This window comes from Dermochelys coriacea, chromosome 5 (genome assembly GCF_009764565.3).
Source record: "Dermochelys coriacea isolate rDerCor1 chromosome 5, rDerCor1.pri.v4, whole genome shotgun sequence".
Taxonomy (NCBI): Eukaryota; Metazoa; Chordata; order Testudines; family Dermochelyidae; genus Dermochelys; species Dermochelys coriacea.
Window position 1 is genome coordinate 105,545,640 of NC_050072.1, and position 21,127 is coordinate 105,566,766.

At 38.3% G+C, this 21,127-nt stretch overlaps 1 protein-coding gene across 15 annotated transcripts in view; it reads left to right on the forward strand.

The window, feature by feature from the left end:
* Nucleotides 1-21,127, forward strand: part of KDM4C (lysine demethylase 4C) — a 461,886-nt gene that overhangs the window by 71,197 nt on the left and 369,562 nt on the right. For 10 of the 15 annotated variants that reach the window (XR_006281538.1, XR_006281539.1, XM_043514918.1 and 7 more), the window contains 2 exons: nt 2,375-2,395; nt 2,976-3,169. Coding sequence is in view for 13 of the 15 variants with exons in the window: in XM_043514918.1 (XP_043370853.1) it covers nt 2,375-2,395; nt 2,976-3,169 (215 nt within the window). In the remaining 2 variants the exon portion in view is untranslated. The remainder of the gene's footprint in view (nt 1-2,374; nt 2,396-2,975; nt 3,170-21,127) is intronic. The other 5 variants (XM_038401809.2, XM_038401813.2, XM_038401811.2 and 2 more) reach the window with 1 other exon arrangement.

Consider the following 21,127-nt stretch of genomic DNA (forward strand, 5'->3'; position numbering starts at 1 on the left):
ACATATGAATGAGCCTGGGTACTGTTAATTTAATGTTGGATATTAAATATAAAATAGCTAGTTGAATTTTGAGAGGTATTCTTATTAAGAGTTGAGATGTTGGAGCTGAGTGACACTTTTAGAGCTCCTGTTTTCTTTGCTGTCAATGTTGCAGTTGTGAGCATTAAACACAGTTACATTGTTGTCAATGGTTTCAGAGTAGCAGCCGTGTTAGTCTGTATTCGCAAAAAGAAAAGGAGTACTGGTGGCACCTTAGAGACTAACAAATTTATTAGAGCATAAGCTTTCGAGTGAGCTGTAGCTCACGAAAGCTTATGCTCTAATAAATTTGTTAGTCTCTAAGGTGCCACCAGTACTCCTTCTATTGTTGTCAATGAGACTTGACTCCATATTATACTGAGCGAATGTTTTGCTTGGAAATGTTTGGAATACCAAAACAGTATTTTCCATTTTATAAAGTAACATCTTGCAACATTACAGTTGCAGAAATAAAACTGATTTTCTTGTATATTCAAAGAGCATTAAAAATAATTTAAAACTGGCCAAAATATTTTTAGATCATCATTAGCTAATAACCACCTAAATTGTTTTTGTCCAAACTCTATCAACATGTCCTCCCTGGCTGAGAACTTTCATGCTATGCATGAATTTATCTTGAATAAATGCAAATAGATCATATATAGGATGAAGGAGTTGTATATTTTGTATATTCCGCACTCATTGGTTTTCTATGTTCATATGGAAATTTGGCCTTGTATTTGGAAGAAACCTGGCAGTGTGTCGATTGGTAGTGGCGAGGAAAGTGCCAGAAAGCCACAGATACAGTAAATTAGTATCAGATAAATTGGTGACTCAGAATAGTATGAGGAATTAAGATAGGGCTATAAAAAGAATAAATCTTAATGCTTTGTTGGTTATTTGTAAGAGAACAACATTATGGAAGCACAATGGAATCTCCATGATTAAGGTTGTTTTCAGTTTTCCACTTAAAGCAGATATTCAGTGTCTTTGTTCCTTAGAAAGAACACAGTGCATCTTCCCTAAATTTACAGCATATAATCTGTGAACAAAGATTTTATTTTCTAGGGATTTTCAAGTAAATCTGTTAATTAATTTGAGTAAAAATTAATTACATTTGGTCCTTTAAGTTTATTTGAGTCTCATGATTTTTATATTCTGCATACAATTACTAATTTGAAATTGGCACTTTTTTTAGCAGCATCTAAGGGAAAAACTATTTCTTAAGTTTATAGCTAGGTTAATTTTTGCAATATTGACAATACTCCTTATAACTGTCTGTTTCTTCATCACATATATTTTTGTCACCTTTCTACACCAGAATCTGGGCTTTTATTTAAAATAATTTTATTTAAGCCTTTGTGGTTTTGAAGAAAATCTTGCAAACCTGAACTGAGAGAGTTTTATTTGCTGGTTGGTCCTGTAATTTATTTTTTAAATTTTTTTTTAATTTTCTGGCTGGCATAAACTCATTTCGTAAAAACCAGGATCTTTGTGAATGTGCACCTCCAGCTTAGTGGCCCACGTTGTTCTTTATTAAAGTAGCCATTATGGTCAGAGATCCTTCCTAAAGCTAAGAAGCTCAGAAGTTTATACACAGAATCACTACTTTGTGTATCAGTTAAGGTTGCTGCACATGTCACACACAACCTCCAAAGCAAGGGAATGAAAATGAAGATACTTAATGATTCATACCCTCTCCTCCTCTACTCAGAGATGCTGCCTCACCGACTGCATGACCACCAGACATCACAGACAATGTATCACAACCTTAATTCGGCACAGTAGGGATGCTGGTATTTCAGCACTCCTTTCCCCAAACTTGAGTGAGAGCTTCAGACTAAAAACGTGGTGTTGCTTAACTGTGAGCATGTGTTTAAGTCCTGTTATCGTCAGGATAAACGCATGTTTAAGTGCTGTTCTAAATAGGGATGCTTTCTTGAGTTGGGGCCTAAATTATTTTGCTTGAATGTCCTGGTGTTCTGTATCTCTATATATCTAGTAATTTCTACCTTACTGGTACTCCTGATTGCTGTTATAATAAAATGTGATTTCCTTCTCTTTACTTTTAGGGAATAGCTCTGATCTTAGTTAGTTATTTTACATCACACACAGTGATGTATCTTAGCATCTGAGATGAGAATTGCTCTTAATGGATAAATATAAAATACAGCAAAAACAACACGTAAGACTTTAAATACAGAATTCCTATGGATTATAATGATGGTAAAGTGACTGAAATTCCATGCAGTTCTTCAGAAGATTTCCCCTTTAGTATTTTATTGTCCAATATTTTATTGTAATTAAAAATGTTTCTGAAGTGACTTAGTGATTTTATTTTTTTCATCCTTTACAGAGCAATGTTAAACTTTCAGAGGTAAATAAAGTAATGTATGTTTTAAGTTACTGTTTGTTAAACACTTTCATATTGCATGATTTTACTTTGGAACTGAATAAAATGTGCATCCATATCTTTTTGAACAGGGTCCTAGCTTGTAGGTATATACCTACAAAAGAGTTTTATTCTCTTTGGCTATTATTTTTAATGTAGCTGCACTTATAGTCCCTGTCAGGATCGGGGTCCCAATGAATTAGATGTTGTACAAATCTCTAGGACAATGTTTTCTCTGCTCTGAAGATCTTGCAATCTTAGGGCCTGATCCAAAGCCCATTATATTCAATAGGAGTCTTTCAGTTGACTTCAGCAGGCCCCCTATGTGCTTATAATATTGTACTTGCGTATTAATATATTGCAGCATTAGATCAGGTTTATACCACTTAATTAGTAATATTAAGTGTATGTATTGTACCATTGAAATTTCTTGATAATTGATTGTGTTATTTTTCATTCCTCTCCAATTAAAATACCTTTTGGAATCATTTCAGCAGATTGTGTTTTCATTTGGTAGTCATATTATTTTTAGTATTTATTAATGTATTTTATGTCTTTGTTTCAGGATATTGATGAATGGAATATTGCCCATCTCAATACAATATTGGACGTTGTGGGTGAAGACTGTGGAATTTCTATTGAGGGTGTAAATACCCCCTATCTCTATTTTGGCATGTGGAAAACAACATTTGCATGGCACACTGAAGATATGGATCTCTACAGTATTAATTATCTCCACTTTGGAGAGCCGAAGTCATGGCAAGTTTAATTTTTTTTTATGAAAGGTCATTTTGAAAGATGTGGTAGAATTCCATTTAAACAACAAGATAAGAGCAATCTGGTGGGCAGCTCAGAAAGTAATGAAATTTGAGTCTTGTGATTGAAGGAGAATGGCCTTAATAATATAAACTTCTCCTTTTAAAGGAAATGGCTAAAAAGAAAAATAATCTGAGACTCAAAAGAAAAAACAATAGTTAAATAACAGGCATTACTTGAATCAGGAAACCCAGGATACTATTTGAGAGAACTCTTATTAGGGCCTCATTGAAATCATTGGGACAGATTTAGTGTCTTAAGCCCGTGTCAGCAAAGTAGGTAAGCATGTTGTTCATTTAAATGTATAACCAGACCTCTGAAGTCAATGAGATTGCTTAAGTGTTTTATTGAATTAGGTCTGTATTATCCACCTCTACACAGCAGAGTCCACATGAGTGGAGACTGATTGATCAAGGTGCATCTTAACTGTGATGCCCACAGCCAGAGAGATTCTCTCTCCTGGACTGTTAACTGGATAGTCTTTTGGTAGTGTGAGGAGACAACTAGGTGCGTGTGCGTGCGTGCTTGTATAAAGAGAGAGATTTTTCATTCTCATGATTTTAGTTGAAAATACTGGTGACCAGAAAGGTGGTGGAAATAATTCATATTATGGTATGTTGGTTGCTTTATCATATGCTAAAGCTGTACATAGTGCATGTCATCCCTATGTAGGTGCCGATTTATTTCTCGTCATCCAGTTATGATGATGGAATGTTTGCAGGTGATGTTCACTAATGGTGTTATTGAAATTATGTCCATGCATTCAGTCACTTCTGGATTAGGAGAAAGAACTGTGACATTTTAAATATATAAGCTGGCAAACTGATCAACATACTAAAAATATTGCAAAAGCACAGTAGGAAAAGCAATGTTTTCTAGATTCTAGTTCTAGTCTAAATGCTTTGCATTTAAATACAAGACAGTGGAGCTCTTGTTACTGAGAACGTAAAGAGGACCAGGACCATAACTTCAAATCATCTGCGTAGAATATTTCTGAGTTTTGCATCATTGAATAGTACATTTTGTTTGAAATGATTGGTTTAATAAATTCAAGTATACTATGACTTCATTGTAGAAAAGAAAGATGGACTTTTCAGATACAACATTGATGGATGGATATATGAAAAACTACCTAAATAGGCAACTCTCCTTTAAACACAAAGTTTTTATGTTCGATCCCAAGAAATATGAAAGTAATTCAGAAAGCAGTTTTGCAAAACACTTAATATTGAAAAATTCCAACCAGCAAAGACACTTACTTAATCCTTAATCCTAATAGAACATGGACATGTTCTGGCAAGAGTTTAGCAAAGTTCTGATTAGTGAGTTTTAAAATATTTTAAAGCAAGTTTTAAGATTTGTGCTGAATGCCCCTCTAGTCTACAAATAGGTTTTGAGTCTTCCAAATAACTAAATAAAATTTTAAAAGAAATGGGAGCTAGGCACTCAACTCCCATTGATTTTTTTTCAGTGAGAGTTGAGTACCTAACTGCCCTTTGTGACTTTGAAAATCTCCCCTCTAAAACACATTGTGTATTGCTATTATATGGTAAATGGAGACCGTTTATAAATAATAGAAAAATATTTAGTTTCTTTATCATTCTTTGAGCATAAGTACTTAATAGAGCCACGTTAATTTTATAAATGTATTTACATTAAATTTAAGTACAGTTGAGTTCAGTAAATATTAAAAGCTAAAGGCATTTTGACAGTCATAATTAGATGATGCTCAGCTGCATCAAAAGTACTACAAAATGAACTATAATGACAGTTGACTCATTTGGTTGCTGAGCAACTGGAGGCACAGATCATGACACTGACAAACGCCTGTGTTAGTGTAATGGTTTAGAATGAAAGCCATGAAATGGAGGAAGCAGATGGGCCTAGAATGAAGGGGTCAGAGTTTAGAGGGCCACTGTATTCCTCCCTGAGGTCCTTCAAGGGTATCCACTTAAAGGTTACTGGCTCCTAGCCATCTTCTCTCTTGGGCTGACACTCCTCTCTCTCTCTCTCTCTCTCTCTCTCTCTCTCTCTCTCTCTCTGCATTCTGACTGGAGGTTTTGAAGGCTGCTCAGAGTTTTGAACATAATTTTGAGGGTTCTGTTAAACCTCTGAAGAGCTGTTAAGTCTGGGGGTGATAAGAATCTGACCGAAATTGTTGAACTCCACATTTCTGTCACAGTCCTTCATGCAGATCTGAATAAAGTTTGCCCACTGATCAGTCAGAATCTCACAGGGAAACATCATCTGGCTGAATAATGCTGGCAAAGCCACTTTGTCTATCTCCATAAAGGATAGAACTACTAGTTCTGGGTATTGGGTGGCACAATCTGTTATTATCAGAATATACTTTATCCTGTCCAGGTAATTTTGCTAAGGATTTCCTCCTCCAGCCCACCACTTAATTCAGAGATCACTAGCAAATGCTACTTTGGTGAATCTAAGATTGAAAAATAATTTACTAAGATAAAGTATCTTGGCTTTTAATTGTGACGAGAGCCTTCTATCTCTTTTAAGGGCCAAGACTGACAGATTATGGAACTAGCATGCCTCAAATATGTTGACCACAATGGCAGCAATTGGGGAACGTGGAGCTAATTTCTGAAAGTATCCTGTGGATAAATTCTGCACCGTATTCATTATACAGTTCAATTCTCAATATTTATGTGAATAAGAGTCTGTGTAAATTGTATATCTTGATTCCACAACTGCAATTGACATACCCACATGTAGCCCAGTGGTGCTCTGTGCAGGAACAGGTGTGTGCTGCATCTAGTCAGTTGCAAGATCAGGGCCAAAATGAATATGTGTGTGAGTGTTTAAATGTATAATATTTCTTTATGGAGTTATTTTTTTGCTTTAGGATCTGTAATGCCTGAAAATTGTCTAACGCAGAAAATAATTTGAAGGGGAACGGGGAAAGAATGGAAAATTAAAGAAAACATGGGAAACAGTGCAGGAGCTGGGGGAAAGAGAAAAAGAAACAGTGAGGGGACAGTTACTAGATTTGAGGGTACGATTTATTATTGTAATAGATTTTTTTTTTTGCTAGTAGTTGTCATTTTTATTACCATAAGTTTTCCTTTGCAGTCTTTTCTGAAAAAATGTGGAATTCTATAAAATAGTTATTTTACTATAAATTTATATTCATGACAATTATTTAAATGGTGCTTTATATTCTTTGATTTCCTTATAGAACATTCTTAGTTACCTAGCAAAGTTGTTTGAATGATTAATGGTTTACTTAGCCCATATATTTAAGGGAGTGGCTTGGTGACTTGGAGTTCACAACAGTTTGTGTTGGATACTTGTTCACATTACAAAAGGCCTTTTCTGCTGGCTGTTGTAAGGTGTTTTTATCTCTTCCCCTCCCGCCCCCCCACCCCATGTGGTTAATATTTTTAGGTCACAGGATAAAGCTGATCCACAGGATGGTATGCTGGGAGAATTTGTGTCTAGACTAATAAATTGAGAACTTTTGCTTATGGCCTAAGTATTGAACTGCACTTGGAGCTAAACCCAAGTTTTGGAAAACATTCCTACAGAGCAGACATTAGCATCTGTATAATGTGATTCTGTGTGTCACTCTGAAGCCTAAACCATCTCTTGAGTTAGTATGATGTGATGGAAACAGCTACACGCATGGTTGAGAATTCTTTTTGTTCAGAATATCACCAAGTTCAATCACTGGGCTTCATGGTCTGTTCTGGTCCAGTTTTTAAGTTTCAGAACATTTTGACTTCACAAATTACCCTTGTATGGTGTACAGCTGCAGAAATGCATGTATCTGTACAGTGCCATGAGTCCTAAGCCATTGTGATATCAGAGGTAACTCAAGCAATCACTCATACTTTGTATGCAACAGTTTAATTGGTTGTATGAGGGATACTGCACAGAGGGTGGACTACTTGGCCCAGCTGCCACACTTGTGCACCTAATTGCCACCTGCACAAATCAACATACAAAAACACAAGCAGCATACAGAACCCCAAACATACATAGCTCCTACTGCAGCACTGCCCTGTTTGCCACCTGCACAAATCCATACAACTCTCCCAGCACAACACAACCAGCATGCACAATAACCCCAAACACAAACAGCCTCCTCACTGCAGCGTACACTCCTCGTTTGCTACTTGCACTAATCTTCTAACACAACCCTGCCCCAAACAGATCAACAGTACCACCCACACAACTGCACAATCAACACACACTAAACCCAAACATCACTCTGAAGCTTAGAATGTCTGCTGAATCAGTGTGAAGCAATGGAAACAGTTACCTGCATGGTTTAGAGCTCTTTTTGTTCAGAAAATCACCAGGTTCAATCATCACTGGTATTCATTGTCTGTCACTGTCCAGTTTTTAAATTCTCTGCCATTTTTGGCTTTTTTACACACATGCCAGTGTGACAGCTTGGGATGCCAGTTACTAGACTAGTATAAAGGCAGAATACTGAACAGCATATGAAGATTGGAGCCATGTAGAAGATGCATATGATGCTCCAAGGTATAATATATGTTCATAAATCCAAAAAATTTGAATAGGGCCTTTAAATTTTGGAAAACATTCTAGGCACATTAAGTATCTGAAATCAGTTTATTCTTGCTGCTGTTATCTGACTCATGTAAAATAGTGGTGAAGGTAGATACTTCTCAGATCTGGAAGGACTAAAATGATATAAATCTCACTGAAGAATATTAGTGAAGGATACATGAAAGTGTTGATTAAACAGGAGCAAAGCAATTATTTTCATGGCAGTTTGGATATTTTGAATTCTGTTGTAGCAAGACTACTTTCATTTTTATTTGTTAGAGAAAAGCCTGTGTGTAAGGTATATTTAAGATTGTTGTTTAGACAGGACTATTTTTGGAATTGTACTCATTTTGTCTGTTTGTGTTTGACTATTGGGATTTGGAATTTTTGTCATATATGGAGTTAAATCCTTTATTTTCTGTTAAAAAGAACATGGCATAAACTAACATGACAATGTACTTAGATAAATACAGAATGAATGGGTCCTCAATTTGTAGCAAGGCATTTTCAGTGGCAGTCCTACTGGTCTTCACACTGTAACTCCTGTGAATGAACTGGGAATGGCAGGATAATACATTACTATATGATTTGTTCTATATATCACAAAATACTCTGGAGAGAGGCTCAGTCATAAGATAAAGAGAAGAGTAAGCGTCAGAAAGGGAAAGTGACTCCATAACTTTGAGAGAGCAGGGAAAATAGACCAGAGAGCTGAATGGAGGGAACATAGGAAGCCAGGATTGGAGGAGCAGGGTGAATGAGTCTTAGCTCAGGAGTAAATGCATGGGAGGTCAGAGGAATTGAATGAAGCAAGTCCACAGGGAAGTCTGAAAGAAAGAATTTGAATTGGATTCTTAGATGACTAAAAGCCAATAAAGATGACCAAGAACTTGGAGATATTGGGCAGCTCTTCTTTCTGGAGCAAGAGAGTATTCTGATTGCAAGTGTTCTGATCCTCTGAAGATAGCATGAGATTCTGCTATGCACACAAGAGGAGGGTGCAGAGGGACTGGGTTGTGGCTGGAGCCACACACTTTTTCCTGCTGCCCCTCTTCTCACACAGCTAGAATCAGCATCTTCTAATAGGAACTGTGATTGCAACCCAAGTGATTGCAGGTGTCCCAGACAATTGCTGGCCAGCCCCTGTTAGGGTGATAAGGTGAGGGAAGCTCCTCTGCCCTTGTGGATTAGGGAAGGCTTCAGATTTAAGGTATCGATTTCGGGGGAAGCATTGTTCAGATCATCGTTCTGGAATTGGTGATTCTTACAAAGAAGAAGTAGGAGAGAGAAAGCTCATTCAAGATGATGCCTAAGATTTCTGGCCTAGGGAGCAAAGTTGTCTGAGTTAAGGAGAAAGATGACAGAGTTAGGCATAGAGGAGCAGATGTGGGCATGTCTCAGAAAGAGAGTAAAAGTCCCTGAAGGACATTTCAGTCCTTCAGGAATAGGATGCTTTGGTGTAACCGGCAGCTGACAAAGTCAAGGCAAGAAAGCGGGGAATCCTCCTCCTCATCATCATCATCATAAAACCTCTCTTTTACGTAGTGCTTTTCATCAGTAGATCTCAAAGGACTTCACAAAGGAGGTAAGTAACGTTATTCCTATTTTACACATGGGGTAACTGAGAGACAGAAAGGTGACATGGGTAGGAGCTGGGAGTCATCCATACAGAATTGATATACACAACTGATAGCAATGACGTGTCAAATGGAGAAAAGACAGATGTGGCATCTGTTCATTAGTCAACTTTTATAGCTAGCAAAAAAATGTACGTGGGAGCCAATAGAGCGAAGAAGGATAGAGCCCTGAGACACTCTTTAGCATGTAGAGTGGAAGTAACATGTACATCTTTCATGAATGAAGGAAATGGTTGAATTCAAATTAGAGAAAGAGATTATTAGACATACTGGTTTCTTGTTAGAATTTTTAGGAAGGTGTGTGATAACTAACACCAAAAGTCACAGCCATCAAGTGGGAAGGGAACCATCATAAGCAAAAGTGTTGGTTTACTAATGTATCTGGAGAAGGGCAGTCTCAATATGAAAGGGTCAACGCCCAGTTTGAAGTCAGTCAGACATGTTGTGCTAGAGAAGGTGGCTGGAATGGTGAAAGAAGGTCACCTTCTCCCAAACTTTGCTGAGGAATTGAGTTTGGAAACTGGATATCTTTTGATGAGCAAGAAATGATCAAATAAGGTATTTTTGTTTAAAGAGCTAATAGCAGTTTTGAAAAAGACCTGGCAAGTTACAGAAAGTGTAGTGCTTTTTAAGCACAGTGATTATAAGGAGTCAGAAGACAAAACTTGAGGTTGGAAGGGAGTCCAGGTAGGCTAGCGAGGTAGGCTTTTGCTCATGGATCAGATTTTGTTGAGGACAATATTGGGATTGATGGGAAAAGATACATGAAATGAAAGGATGTCTCTTTGTAGGTGAATCAAGAGACAATGAGGTGCTTGGGCTCAAAGCAGTAGGATGGGTGATATTGATTTTCTAAAGGAATAGCATAGCAAACGGTTCATATTGCTCAGTGGACAGAGAGAGGTTGGGAGGGGGGATTGGGCCAGTGATTTAGAATTAGGCTGAATCAACTGCTTTGATAAAATGTGGAGGACGATGAACTAAGCTAATAATCAACCAATGACTTTAAAGTTAATTTAATAAATTTTTACTGGCTTAAAGCTTTGGAATTTTTTAATGCTAATCATACCAAGGAAATCCTCAGCTGTTTTATTCCCCCAACCCTCCATCATCACATAAACTAGTATTACAGTGCAGTAGCTTGGTAAAATGTCACATTGAATTAGCTTGAATCTAATGGCATTTTCCACTATCTGTGGAAATATCTGCTTTAGTAACCATGGAACCATACTGTTTATATCCAGTTTCTTGTTACAAAGATAAGAATAATTGGGTGAATACAAAAGGCTGTTTCACATCAGCCTGATGCCTATATTGTCATTTAGTTGTTACATTTTTTATGTAGTAAAGCACATTTTGAAAATTTGATCATTCTTTGTTTCATCTGTTTGTTTGCATTATTACTATAAATTGTTCTATTTTTAAAAACTGTGTTATGCTTAAACCTGATGGACAGCTTCTCTGTAGTTTTTATTTAAAACCATTACAATTATCTGGGCACTCTGCACAGATCAACAATTTTCCATCCATATATATATATAGTCACCAGATGGTGGTATGCAATATGTTGACATTTGTTTTAATACTAAATCGATACAAATTTAATTTCCAATGTAATGACCGCCTACACTTGTATAACTTTCAGTGCTAAATAAAGTACTTATCACACATCACAAAAATTAAATCAGTGACATCCCTCCATTTTGTTAATTACTTGGGTATAATTTGTAAAATGGAAGTAATGAAGAACACTGTCGAATAAATGAAAATTCACTATAAAGATATTTAATGTTAAGACTATTTTAACATTTTTAATTGCATAAAAACCATCCATGCAAGGTATTCTATTTTCTCATTTCCTACATAGGGACTTACCAAAGTGTCCTGGATTCCTACAAAATGTTTAACCTGCATTTGTAGGTTTATTATTACCAGTACATAAGATTGCCCAATTATTATTATTAGGATCTGGGTTAAAACTTGTAATACAAAAGTACTTCGCTGATATCCCTCTTCTCTGGCTTAGAGTGACTTAAACGGGTAGTGCAGTCTATGTTGCTCATTCAGCTCATGGCTTTTTTGGTGAGAGTGCCAAACAAACTGCTGGCTAAAGTTGTTTAATATAATAAATATCTTATACGGACTCTTTTTGGGTTCTGCCAAATCACAAGTGAAGTTAAGTTCATCATTTGTTTTTGTTAGGAACTGCATAATCTTTGGAATTTGCTGTTTTTAAAAAACTTTCCTCAAAATACACTGCTAAAACAGCAGTCTCCTCTTAGTTTAGTATAGAATTAAGTATTGGGGCCTGAGTAGTTTACATATGACTTTGTTCTTCTTATCATGGATAACTTCAGCAAGTTCATTTATTGTAGTTTATATAATACCTTTCAGCCTTTGCGATATAGTTTTATAAAGATTCTTTCATGCTAGTGCCCATATAATTAATTTGAGTGGGTGGTGCAAAATATATGATGGTGATGCAGATCCCATACAGAAGCCCCATACATACTTAAATCTTTTTTTTAGTGTTGCATACTGCGTAAACAGCTAACATTGCTTTGAATTCCTTCTCTGGGACTTTCCCAACCCTATGGAATACTCTCCTGAGGACTGATCTACTTTTTTGGGATGTCAAAACTTTCTCCTTTTAAATTTTTCATGCTGAACTTAATTCTTGTAAAAACAGAAAAGGTAACAATACTGACAAGCACAGAATGATGCTTATGCTAAGCACAGGCAAGCTGCAGGCAAAGGAATGAAAATTCTGTACACTGGCCTTAAGGACAAATCATCTGCGACTTGGAAAAGCAAGCTTTTGATCAGCTGATAGTTACATGCACACAGTAGTTGGCTTCTGAGTTTCCATAAAGGTTACTAAAGGTATGGGTTCTGAATTGAAAATAAAGTGTTAACACTGAAATTTTGTTAGTTGCGCAATGTGTAGAATTCTGAACCGTTTCAAGAATACATTTTATAGCAAGGTTAAGACAACTATGTGGAAACCTTTACTTTCTAGAAGATTAAGGACTGGGCTCCCTATTTGTTTATGATTCAGCAGCTATTAACTACACTGCCATTTATGACAGTTCCTAGAGTCTAGAATTTATGAGTAGAGTCTAAAACTCCACAATTTCAGCCAGCTGTTTTCCTCCTCCATATACTTGTCAAAATGTAATGCCCATGAAAATGCTGTATTGGCAGTACTGAAGAGTGAAGTCCTTATTTTATCCATAAAACAGATACAGCGCAGACAGTAGCAATTGAAGTTTTCTCTCCATCCTGAAACAGACCTCAGTGCTGAGCTTGAGGGGCAAGAGGTTTTCCAGTCTCCATGAAAAGTCATTCTTTGGCTATTCTGTTGATAATCCTAATAATATGGACCAGTTGGTGGTGGCTCTTTGGTTGTTTGGAGAAGTAATGAAATCCCCCTCTCATTTTACATAGGCCTCTAGACACACCTCATGTGTGAACAACTCTCCCTCTCTAAGCATGACTACATTGGAAATGATGAACTAGCCTCTAATACTAATTACCAGTCCCCTGAGCAATCATGTTCGCTGATCAGTGGGCTATGGAAAAATTTAATGCAAGGTTCTGAACAAACATAGTGCCTCCAAAATAATCAGTTTTAGAGTTACAGTAGCACTACAAGTTAAGGTAAAAAAATGGTACTAGTAATATTCAATATATATTACGAAAGTACATTCTTTGGCTATAATATCTGGATCAATTAAAGCTCATTTCTTTGGGTGTTAGTGCATATAATTACATCCCAAAACATAAAGAAAAATTAACCTTAAATTGCAAAAATCTGCCTAGCTTCTTACACTGTCACCCACCATTCCTATAAAAATATTTAATGGTCTCTGTTAGTTTTGGCATTTTAAAAATAAAACTTATCTTACAAGCTGAACTTCTCTGCTATTTTTTTCCTTTTTCATGTAATAACTTTGTACTTTTCAGTGCAAAACCCCATCTGTTTATTCTAACTGCCTGAGCTGTCTTACCTTATTTGAGTTGCAGCCTAGTTAAACTGCATTCCTGATGTCTTGGTTTTCTGCCTGTGGTGTCTGGGACAAAGGAGAGGTAAGCAAGTGTGGAAGCCAGTTCAGTACATGGAAATGAAAGGATGCACCAGTCTCATGTTCTCAGAAACTGTTTTGAATTTTGCACTTGTTTGCCTCTTCTTTTGTTTGTTGCTGAAGATCTCTGGGTTCCTCAGTACAGTAGAATCTCAGAGTTATGAACACCTCGGGAATGGAGGTTGTCCATAACTCTAAAATGGTCCATAACTCTGAACAAGACTGTAGGTACTTCAGCCACAGGGGAATTGGTGCTACAGCTGCAGGGGTCAGGGCTCCCGGCGGGGGCCTCAGGGCTTCTGTCCCCTGGGAGCACGAGAGCTCAGAGCTTTTAGATCTGGGGGGAGTGCTGGGGCTTGGGGCTTCAGCCCCATGGCTCCGTTCCCAGCTTCTGCCCCACGGGAGGTACTGGGGATCAGGACTTGAGTTACAGGGGGAGCACTGGGGCTGAAAACAGTGCTCTCCTTATAGCTAAAGTCCCGGTGACCCCCGTGGGGTTGAAGCTGGAACGGATCCATGGGGCTGAATCCCTGAGCCTGGGCACCCCCCATGGGACTGAAGCCCAAGCCCCAGTGCTCCCCCCGGTCTTGCTCCCAAGGGTTAGAAGTCCCCAGCTGCACTCCTCCCCACCCCGAACACTGACACCCCCCTCCCGCGGCTGCAGCCCCATCCACCCCATGGCTGAAGCCATGAGCCCCAGGGCTAAAGCCCTGAGGCAGTACAGTATTGCTGGGGGTGGGGGTGGGGAGGAGATTTGTCTCCACTGCTGCCTGATTGATGACTTCTGGTTTTTACAGCATGTCTGGTTGTACATTGTTAGTTTGTAGAATACTGCAAGTGGTCAGCTCAAAATTCATGGGAAGCATGTTTTCCTAACTAAACTGCTATATTTTTAAAACCTCTGTATTTGAAACTACAGCTCGTATCTTTGTGCATGAAAATGAGGGACTTGCCATCATAGAGCTGTGGCTTTGAGGAGAGGTAAAATATACTGCAAGTTTCCTTCTTGGGGGACACAGACTAAAGATCTGTTGGAAAATTTGGCCTAAATCTCAGTGATGTTGATACATCTGTCCATTACGTGGTATTGGCAGCATGGCTTAGCTGGTTGCTTTGCTGCCATTGGCTCCTTGTTTGCAGCTGCAGTCTGACAGCTGTCATTGGGTTTACAGATAATGTAGGGGAAAGTAAATGATTTCCATGCTATGGAAGTGAAACAGGCCAGTTTTTCAAGGGCAGCATGCAGCGTAGATATACCTCACTATCACATGCACCTCATGATTGCTACAGCAGGAGCTACCAGTGGTTAAGCAGTGGCCAGAGCAGTTTGTGGAACCATCTTTGCCCTCTGCTCTGACTTCTGGGATGATTTTCGTTCAATTAGTGAATGTTTACTGCCCTACATGTCACTGTTCCTCTGAGTAAACTAACTCTCTGATGGGATTTCTCCTCACTTTTTCTTTTTAATCAGAATTTTCAAATTGGAGCAAACTTGGATATAGAAACTTTATACAAACAGTGTCTTGGAGAGTAGATTTTCCAGCCGATTTTTTGCTATTATCAAATAACTTTTCTCTAGTTTCTTTTAGCACTTTCACTTTTTCTAAGGGTCTTATCTTCAACACGTTTTAACATATTCTAAAATTCTAGTGTAGACAAGGCAGTGTAATCTTTAATGTGTGCTAAACTGGACAGGCTGAAGCCTGCTAGTATTCCACTACACTACAATTTTAGAAAGTATTAGTTAGAATGTGTTAAATAACATACTCTAACAACATACCTCTAAATCTTTCTCCAGACCGAACCCTAATGGATGCTGACTAAGGTTTCTGCAGACTCATCTTGGTGCCTTTGTTTAATAAAAGCTAGAACAGGAATATAGTAAATGTCATAGGCATTATGGAAAGCTAAGGAGCCTAGGTTTGATCTATACAAAAATAGCACCACTAATTTTTAACCTAAATATTGCTGAATATATAGGGCATTAATTATGCTGCAAAATAGAATACAAGTGTCATCGCAGAAAGTAAAAATGTATATTACACTTTATTTCCCCAAATCAATATTTTCATTTTATAACCTTTAACATAAGTTAGAAAGCGACATGCCTTCAAGTTAAGAAGAAATTAAAGTAACTTTTATGTTATATAATTACAAACATTAATGGTTGGGCTGAATAAAAGTATTCAATTTAAAGCAAATTGATTTTATGGCAGAAAATATTAGGACTTGTTAATCAACATCCAAAATAATGGGAAGATGTATTTTAAAAACATAGATGACATCTACATTTGCATTGCTTTATAGATAAATTTAATTTTATTCTGTGGAAAAGCTAAAAATGGATGAAAAGGAGTGTGATGTAATGCAAGGCAAGGTAAAGTTGCTGAAGATGCTGCCTTCTGACCTAACTGTCCTTATTAAATAAATAATGTAACCTAGAGCTAAAGATCAAATGGAACACAGGAAAATTTACTTCAGTGTCTGGAGCATGTCCAGAATTTGAAAAGAGCACACAAAAGGGATTGTGAGAGGATTGTGATATTCTTTTTTGGCCTAGTCAGCATTGCAGTTGGCTTGGGTAGGCAGTGGTGTTCCTTCTCCTTGTATTCCCTGATGGGTTCTGGGGAGAACAGCAGGGAAAAGAAAATTGACAAAATCCAAGAGTCACAAGCAAATGCATAAGCATTTCTATAAAGCATCTATTACTATAAACTAAACAGGGACTGGAGATCTGATGTCAGACCCTTAAGAAACCCAGAAATTAAGTGAAAGAGCCCAAGATTTTTTGCCTTCCTCTCTCATGAATGGTAGACTGCACGCAAAGGTAATTTACAGAAAGCTGAGGGCTGTGGTTCCAGTGGTCTATCCCCATTTCTGTTCTATTTTTTTCCCCCTCAATGCAGTCTTGCTTCCTGATTAATCAGTTCTTCTAAATGTTGCAGTGTGATCCTTACTCCATTATTAGGCATTCTACAAAAGGGAGAGACTACCTCAGGAGCCAGGCACCTGGTGTCCCTGGCTCCTAAACACAGTGGCACAACTATGGATTGCCTCTTACACATAAAGTCTCAGTTTTACCATATGATATTGCACTGGCTATCAATGCATTTTTAGTTCATTTTGAAAAAAATCTATATACCTTTAATTTGAGAGCTTCCTCAGATACTTTCCCAGCTTTCTTTGAAAGACTGAATATTCCCAACACTAGATCCTGGACTCCAGGCTGAGATGAATGAGCCAGATCTTGGATTACATAACACACAAGGTATTTTTCTCTTCCGTAAGGGGATGACTTAAGTCTTAACAAACAGGCATAGCAGAAATATTATAATTGTTTATTGCAAAGTAGAATTCAGACTTGTATTGGGCAGAGGGTTGTGTGGGCAGAGGGCAAAGTTATAAATTCACTCATATAAAAGAAAAACAATCTAGAAGGGGACACTCTGAAACATTTTCAGGGTTACCCCGGTTATCCTGGGTGAATTACTGCCACCTGTTTACAGTGGGAGGGAGCTCTGTTTGTACACCACCAGGGTTACCAGGGTCCCCATTTACTAGGACCACAGGCACTTCACTCCAGGCTCTGCGAGCCCTATTCTTTCCCTGTGGAAGCTAGCAATTTACACACTCCATTGGGTTACATTTAAGTGTCCAGTTCCCTACCTTCTGGGCACCTGCAATATACACATATTTGTTGTCTCTGTGGCAACAGTGCACTTTGGGTCATTGGTTTAGTAAAGGAATGTTTAACTGTATTATGCTGTTAAGAACACAAGAACGGTCATACTGGGTCAGACCAAAGGTCCATGTAGCCCAGTATCCTGTCTTCTAAGAGTAGCCAATGTCAGGTGCCCCAGAGGGAATAAACAGAACAGGTAATCAAGTGATCCATCCCCTGTTGCCCATTCCCAGCTTCTGGCAAACAGAAGCTAGGGACATCCCTGCCCATGCTGGCTAATAGCTATTGATGGACCTATCCTCCATGAATTTATCTAGTTCTTTTTTTGAATGCTTGGCCTTCACAACATCCTCTGGCAAAGAGTTCCATAAGTTGATTGTGCGTTGTGTGAAAAAATACTTCCTTTTGTTTGTTTTAAACCTGCTGCCTATTAATCTCATATAGTGGCCTCTAATCCTTATGTTATGAGAAGGAGTAAACAACACTTCCTTATCTACTTTCTCTACACCAGTCATGATTTTATAGACCTCAATCATATGTCCCCTTAGCCGTCTTTTTTTCCAAGCTGAAAAGTCCCAGTTTTATTAATCTCTGCTCATATGGAAGCCATTCCATACCCCTAATAATTTTTGTTGCCCTTTTCTGAACCTTTTCCAATTCCAATATATCTTTTTTGAGATGGGGCAACCACATCTGCACGCAGTATTAAAGATGCGGATGTACCATGGATTTATATACAGGCAATATGATATTATCTGTCTTGTTTATCCTTTTCTTAATGATTCCCAACATTCTGTTTGCTTTTTTGACCGCCACTGCACATTGAGTGGATGTTTTTAGAGGACTATCCACAATGACTCCAAGATCTTTCTTTAGTGGTAACAGCTAATTTAGACGCCATCATTTTATATGTATAGTTGGGATTCTGTTTTCCAACGTGGATTACTTTGCATTTATCAACAATGAATTTCATGTGCCATTTTGTTGCCCAGTCACCCAATTTTGAGAGATCCTTTTGTATCTCTTCGCAGTCTGCCTTGGATTTAACTATCTTGAGTAGTTTTGGATCATCTTCAAATTTTGCCACCTCACTGTTTACCCCTTTTTCCAGATCATTTATGAATATGTTGAATAGGACTGGGCCCAGTACAGATTCCTGGGGGACACCACAATTTACTTCACTCCATTCTGAAAACTGACTATTTATTCCTACCCTTTTGTTTCCTATCTTTTAACCAGTTACCAATCCATGAGAGAACCTTCCCTCTTATCCCACAATAGCTTACTTTGCTTAAGAGCCTTTGGTGAGGGACCTCATCAAAGGCTTTCTGAAAATCTAAATACACTATATCCACTGGATCCCCCTTGTCCACATGCTTGTTGACCCCCTCAAAGAATTCTAGTAGATGGGTGAGGCATGATTTCCCTTTATAAAAACCATGTTGACTATTCCCCAACAAATTATGTTCATCTATTTGACAATTTTGTTCTTTACTGTAGTTTGCCCGGTACTGAAGTCAGGCGTGTACGGTCTGTAATTGCCAGGGTCCTCTCTGGAGCCCTTTTTAAAAAATTGGCGTCACATTAGCTATCCTCCAGTCATTTGGTACAGAAACTGATTTAAATGATAGGTTACAGACTAGTTGTTAGTCCTGTAATTTCACATCTGAATTTCTTCGACTCTTGGGTGAATACGATCTGGTCTGTTGACTGTTTAGTTTATCAATTTATTCCAAAACCTCCTCTAATGACACCTCAATCTGGGACAGTTTCTCAGATTTGTCACCTAAAAAGAATAGCTTAGGTTTGGGAATATTCCTCACATCGTCAACTAGGAAGACTGATGCAAAGAATTCATTTAATTTCTCTGCAATAGCCTTATCCTTTAACATCTCAATTGTCCAGTGGCCCCACTGGTTGTTTAGCAGGCTTCCTGCTTCCGATGTCCTTAAATTTTTTTTTTTTTTTGCTATTATTTTGTGTCTTTGGCTAGCTGTACTTCACATTCTTTTTTGGCCTTCCAAATTATATTTTTACACAATTATATTTTATATTTGGTGGCAGTGTGTATAAAATACTTTATTTAAATGAATATATACCAGACTTTACAAATCATTAAAGGATCTTGTGATTAAAACATCTGGGGACTAGTCCATGTCTTGGACAGAAGTATGTGGTATGGTGTGAGGAGTAACCTAGAGAACAGAAACAGAAGGAACAAAGCAATAAAAATTGCAGGATGTCATCAAAATGCTGTTTTTCAGTGCCCCAGAGAACGTCAGCTTTGACAAGCCTTCAGAATGGATAGATTGAAAAAAATATTTTGCAAGATTTTGCATTGCTACCAAGCACCATAAAGAAAGTGGAAATATACAGGTATCTTCTTTATGCTATGAGGAAGCAAGCGGAGCTGTCTTTAAATCCTTTGACTGTACTGCAGATAGTCAAAAAGATTACTATGAAAGGATTCTGGCTATGTTTGATGCTTACTTTATACCTGAGAGAAATGTGGTTTATGAAAGAGCATGTTTACACCAGAGAATTCAAGAACCAGGGGCAAATGGTGAATGTGTTATAAGAGCTCTGCATACATTGGCTGAAAACTGTGATTTTTGGGAATGCAAAACATGAGTATATCGGAGACAGGCTGATTGTTGGGTTAACAGATAAAACATTTTCACAGCAACCACCGTTGTAAAGAGATTTAACCTTAGCCACAGCTATACAGAGCAAAGCAGCCTGAGCTGATGAAACTGCAGAACCTAGAGCAACTTAACAAGCTTGTAAAACCTGACACTAGCTTAGAAACTATAAACAGACACTTGAGTGTTAAAAATCATTACTACAAAACCCCTGAGGCAAGGAGAGAGAATTCCTAGGCTAAAAGGGACAAATTCCAGCCTACATGCAGATGGTATAGGAAAAAGTCATATTCCAAGGGCAATGTTCCCTCTAAATTTTTCCATCCATGTGTGGAATAAATTTTGTTATGTGCACAGTGCAGATGTGCGCCACCAGTAGAAACAAAAAACCTAGATATAATATATATGTTTAAAAAGTTATCATAGGGCTACTTGCTCCAGCCAGGACAGGTTAGGTATTTTAGAACTCACTACTCAAAGAATTAAATTCAAGTGTAAGAGAAATAAAAATCATGAAATGCATAGACCAGTCAAAACACTAAAGTAACACACTTCGAAAGAATAAAATTACAGAGAATATATGTGCATTGCAGGAAGTACCAAGAAGTAACAACAATAATACAGGTATGTGTTGCGAGGTGAATGTGACTGTGTGTGTGTGTGTGTGTGTGTGTGTGAGAGAGAGAGACTGACTCTGTGTGTGCTGGCTGCTGGGGAAGTTTCTGAGAGATGTTGTGCACCGTCTCTTTAAGGCTGTCCTTAAGCTCTCCTGCTCTGTCCTGAGCCCTGTTGTCTCCCCTCCCCTCCCCTGCTCTGTGGTACATGAGCAGAAGGAAGAGGGTGGGAGGAGAAGAGAGAGAGAGGGAGAGAGAGAGTGTGTGTATGTGAGTGAGAGCTGGCTGCTGGGGAAAGCTCAGAAACAGTGCACTGTCTCTTTAAGAAAGGCATTCAGTCACTCTCACCATTCACTGCAGCAGCTCCTAGTCTTCTTGAGCCAGGCTGTGTCCCCTCTCCCCTGCTCTGTGGAGATGGGATACAGGCACAGGGGGAGGTGGACACCCTGACAATCAGCACCCTTCTCCCCACTCCTGCACAGTCTACAGGAGGGTCCGAGAGCAGCTGCAGGATGAAGGGAGGGGGGAGGGCACCTGAACACATGCTGCTGGCTGTGCGGACTCTGCTAATCAGCTGGACAGCATTTGAATCTCTCCTGGGCAGCTGCCCAAGCAGGCAGCTTACAGGGAACACAGCCCAAGAGATAATGCATGTCCAGTCAGAGGTGTATGGTGTAATAATTGCACGAAATATGGACATTCTGC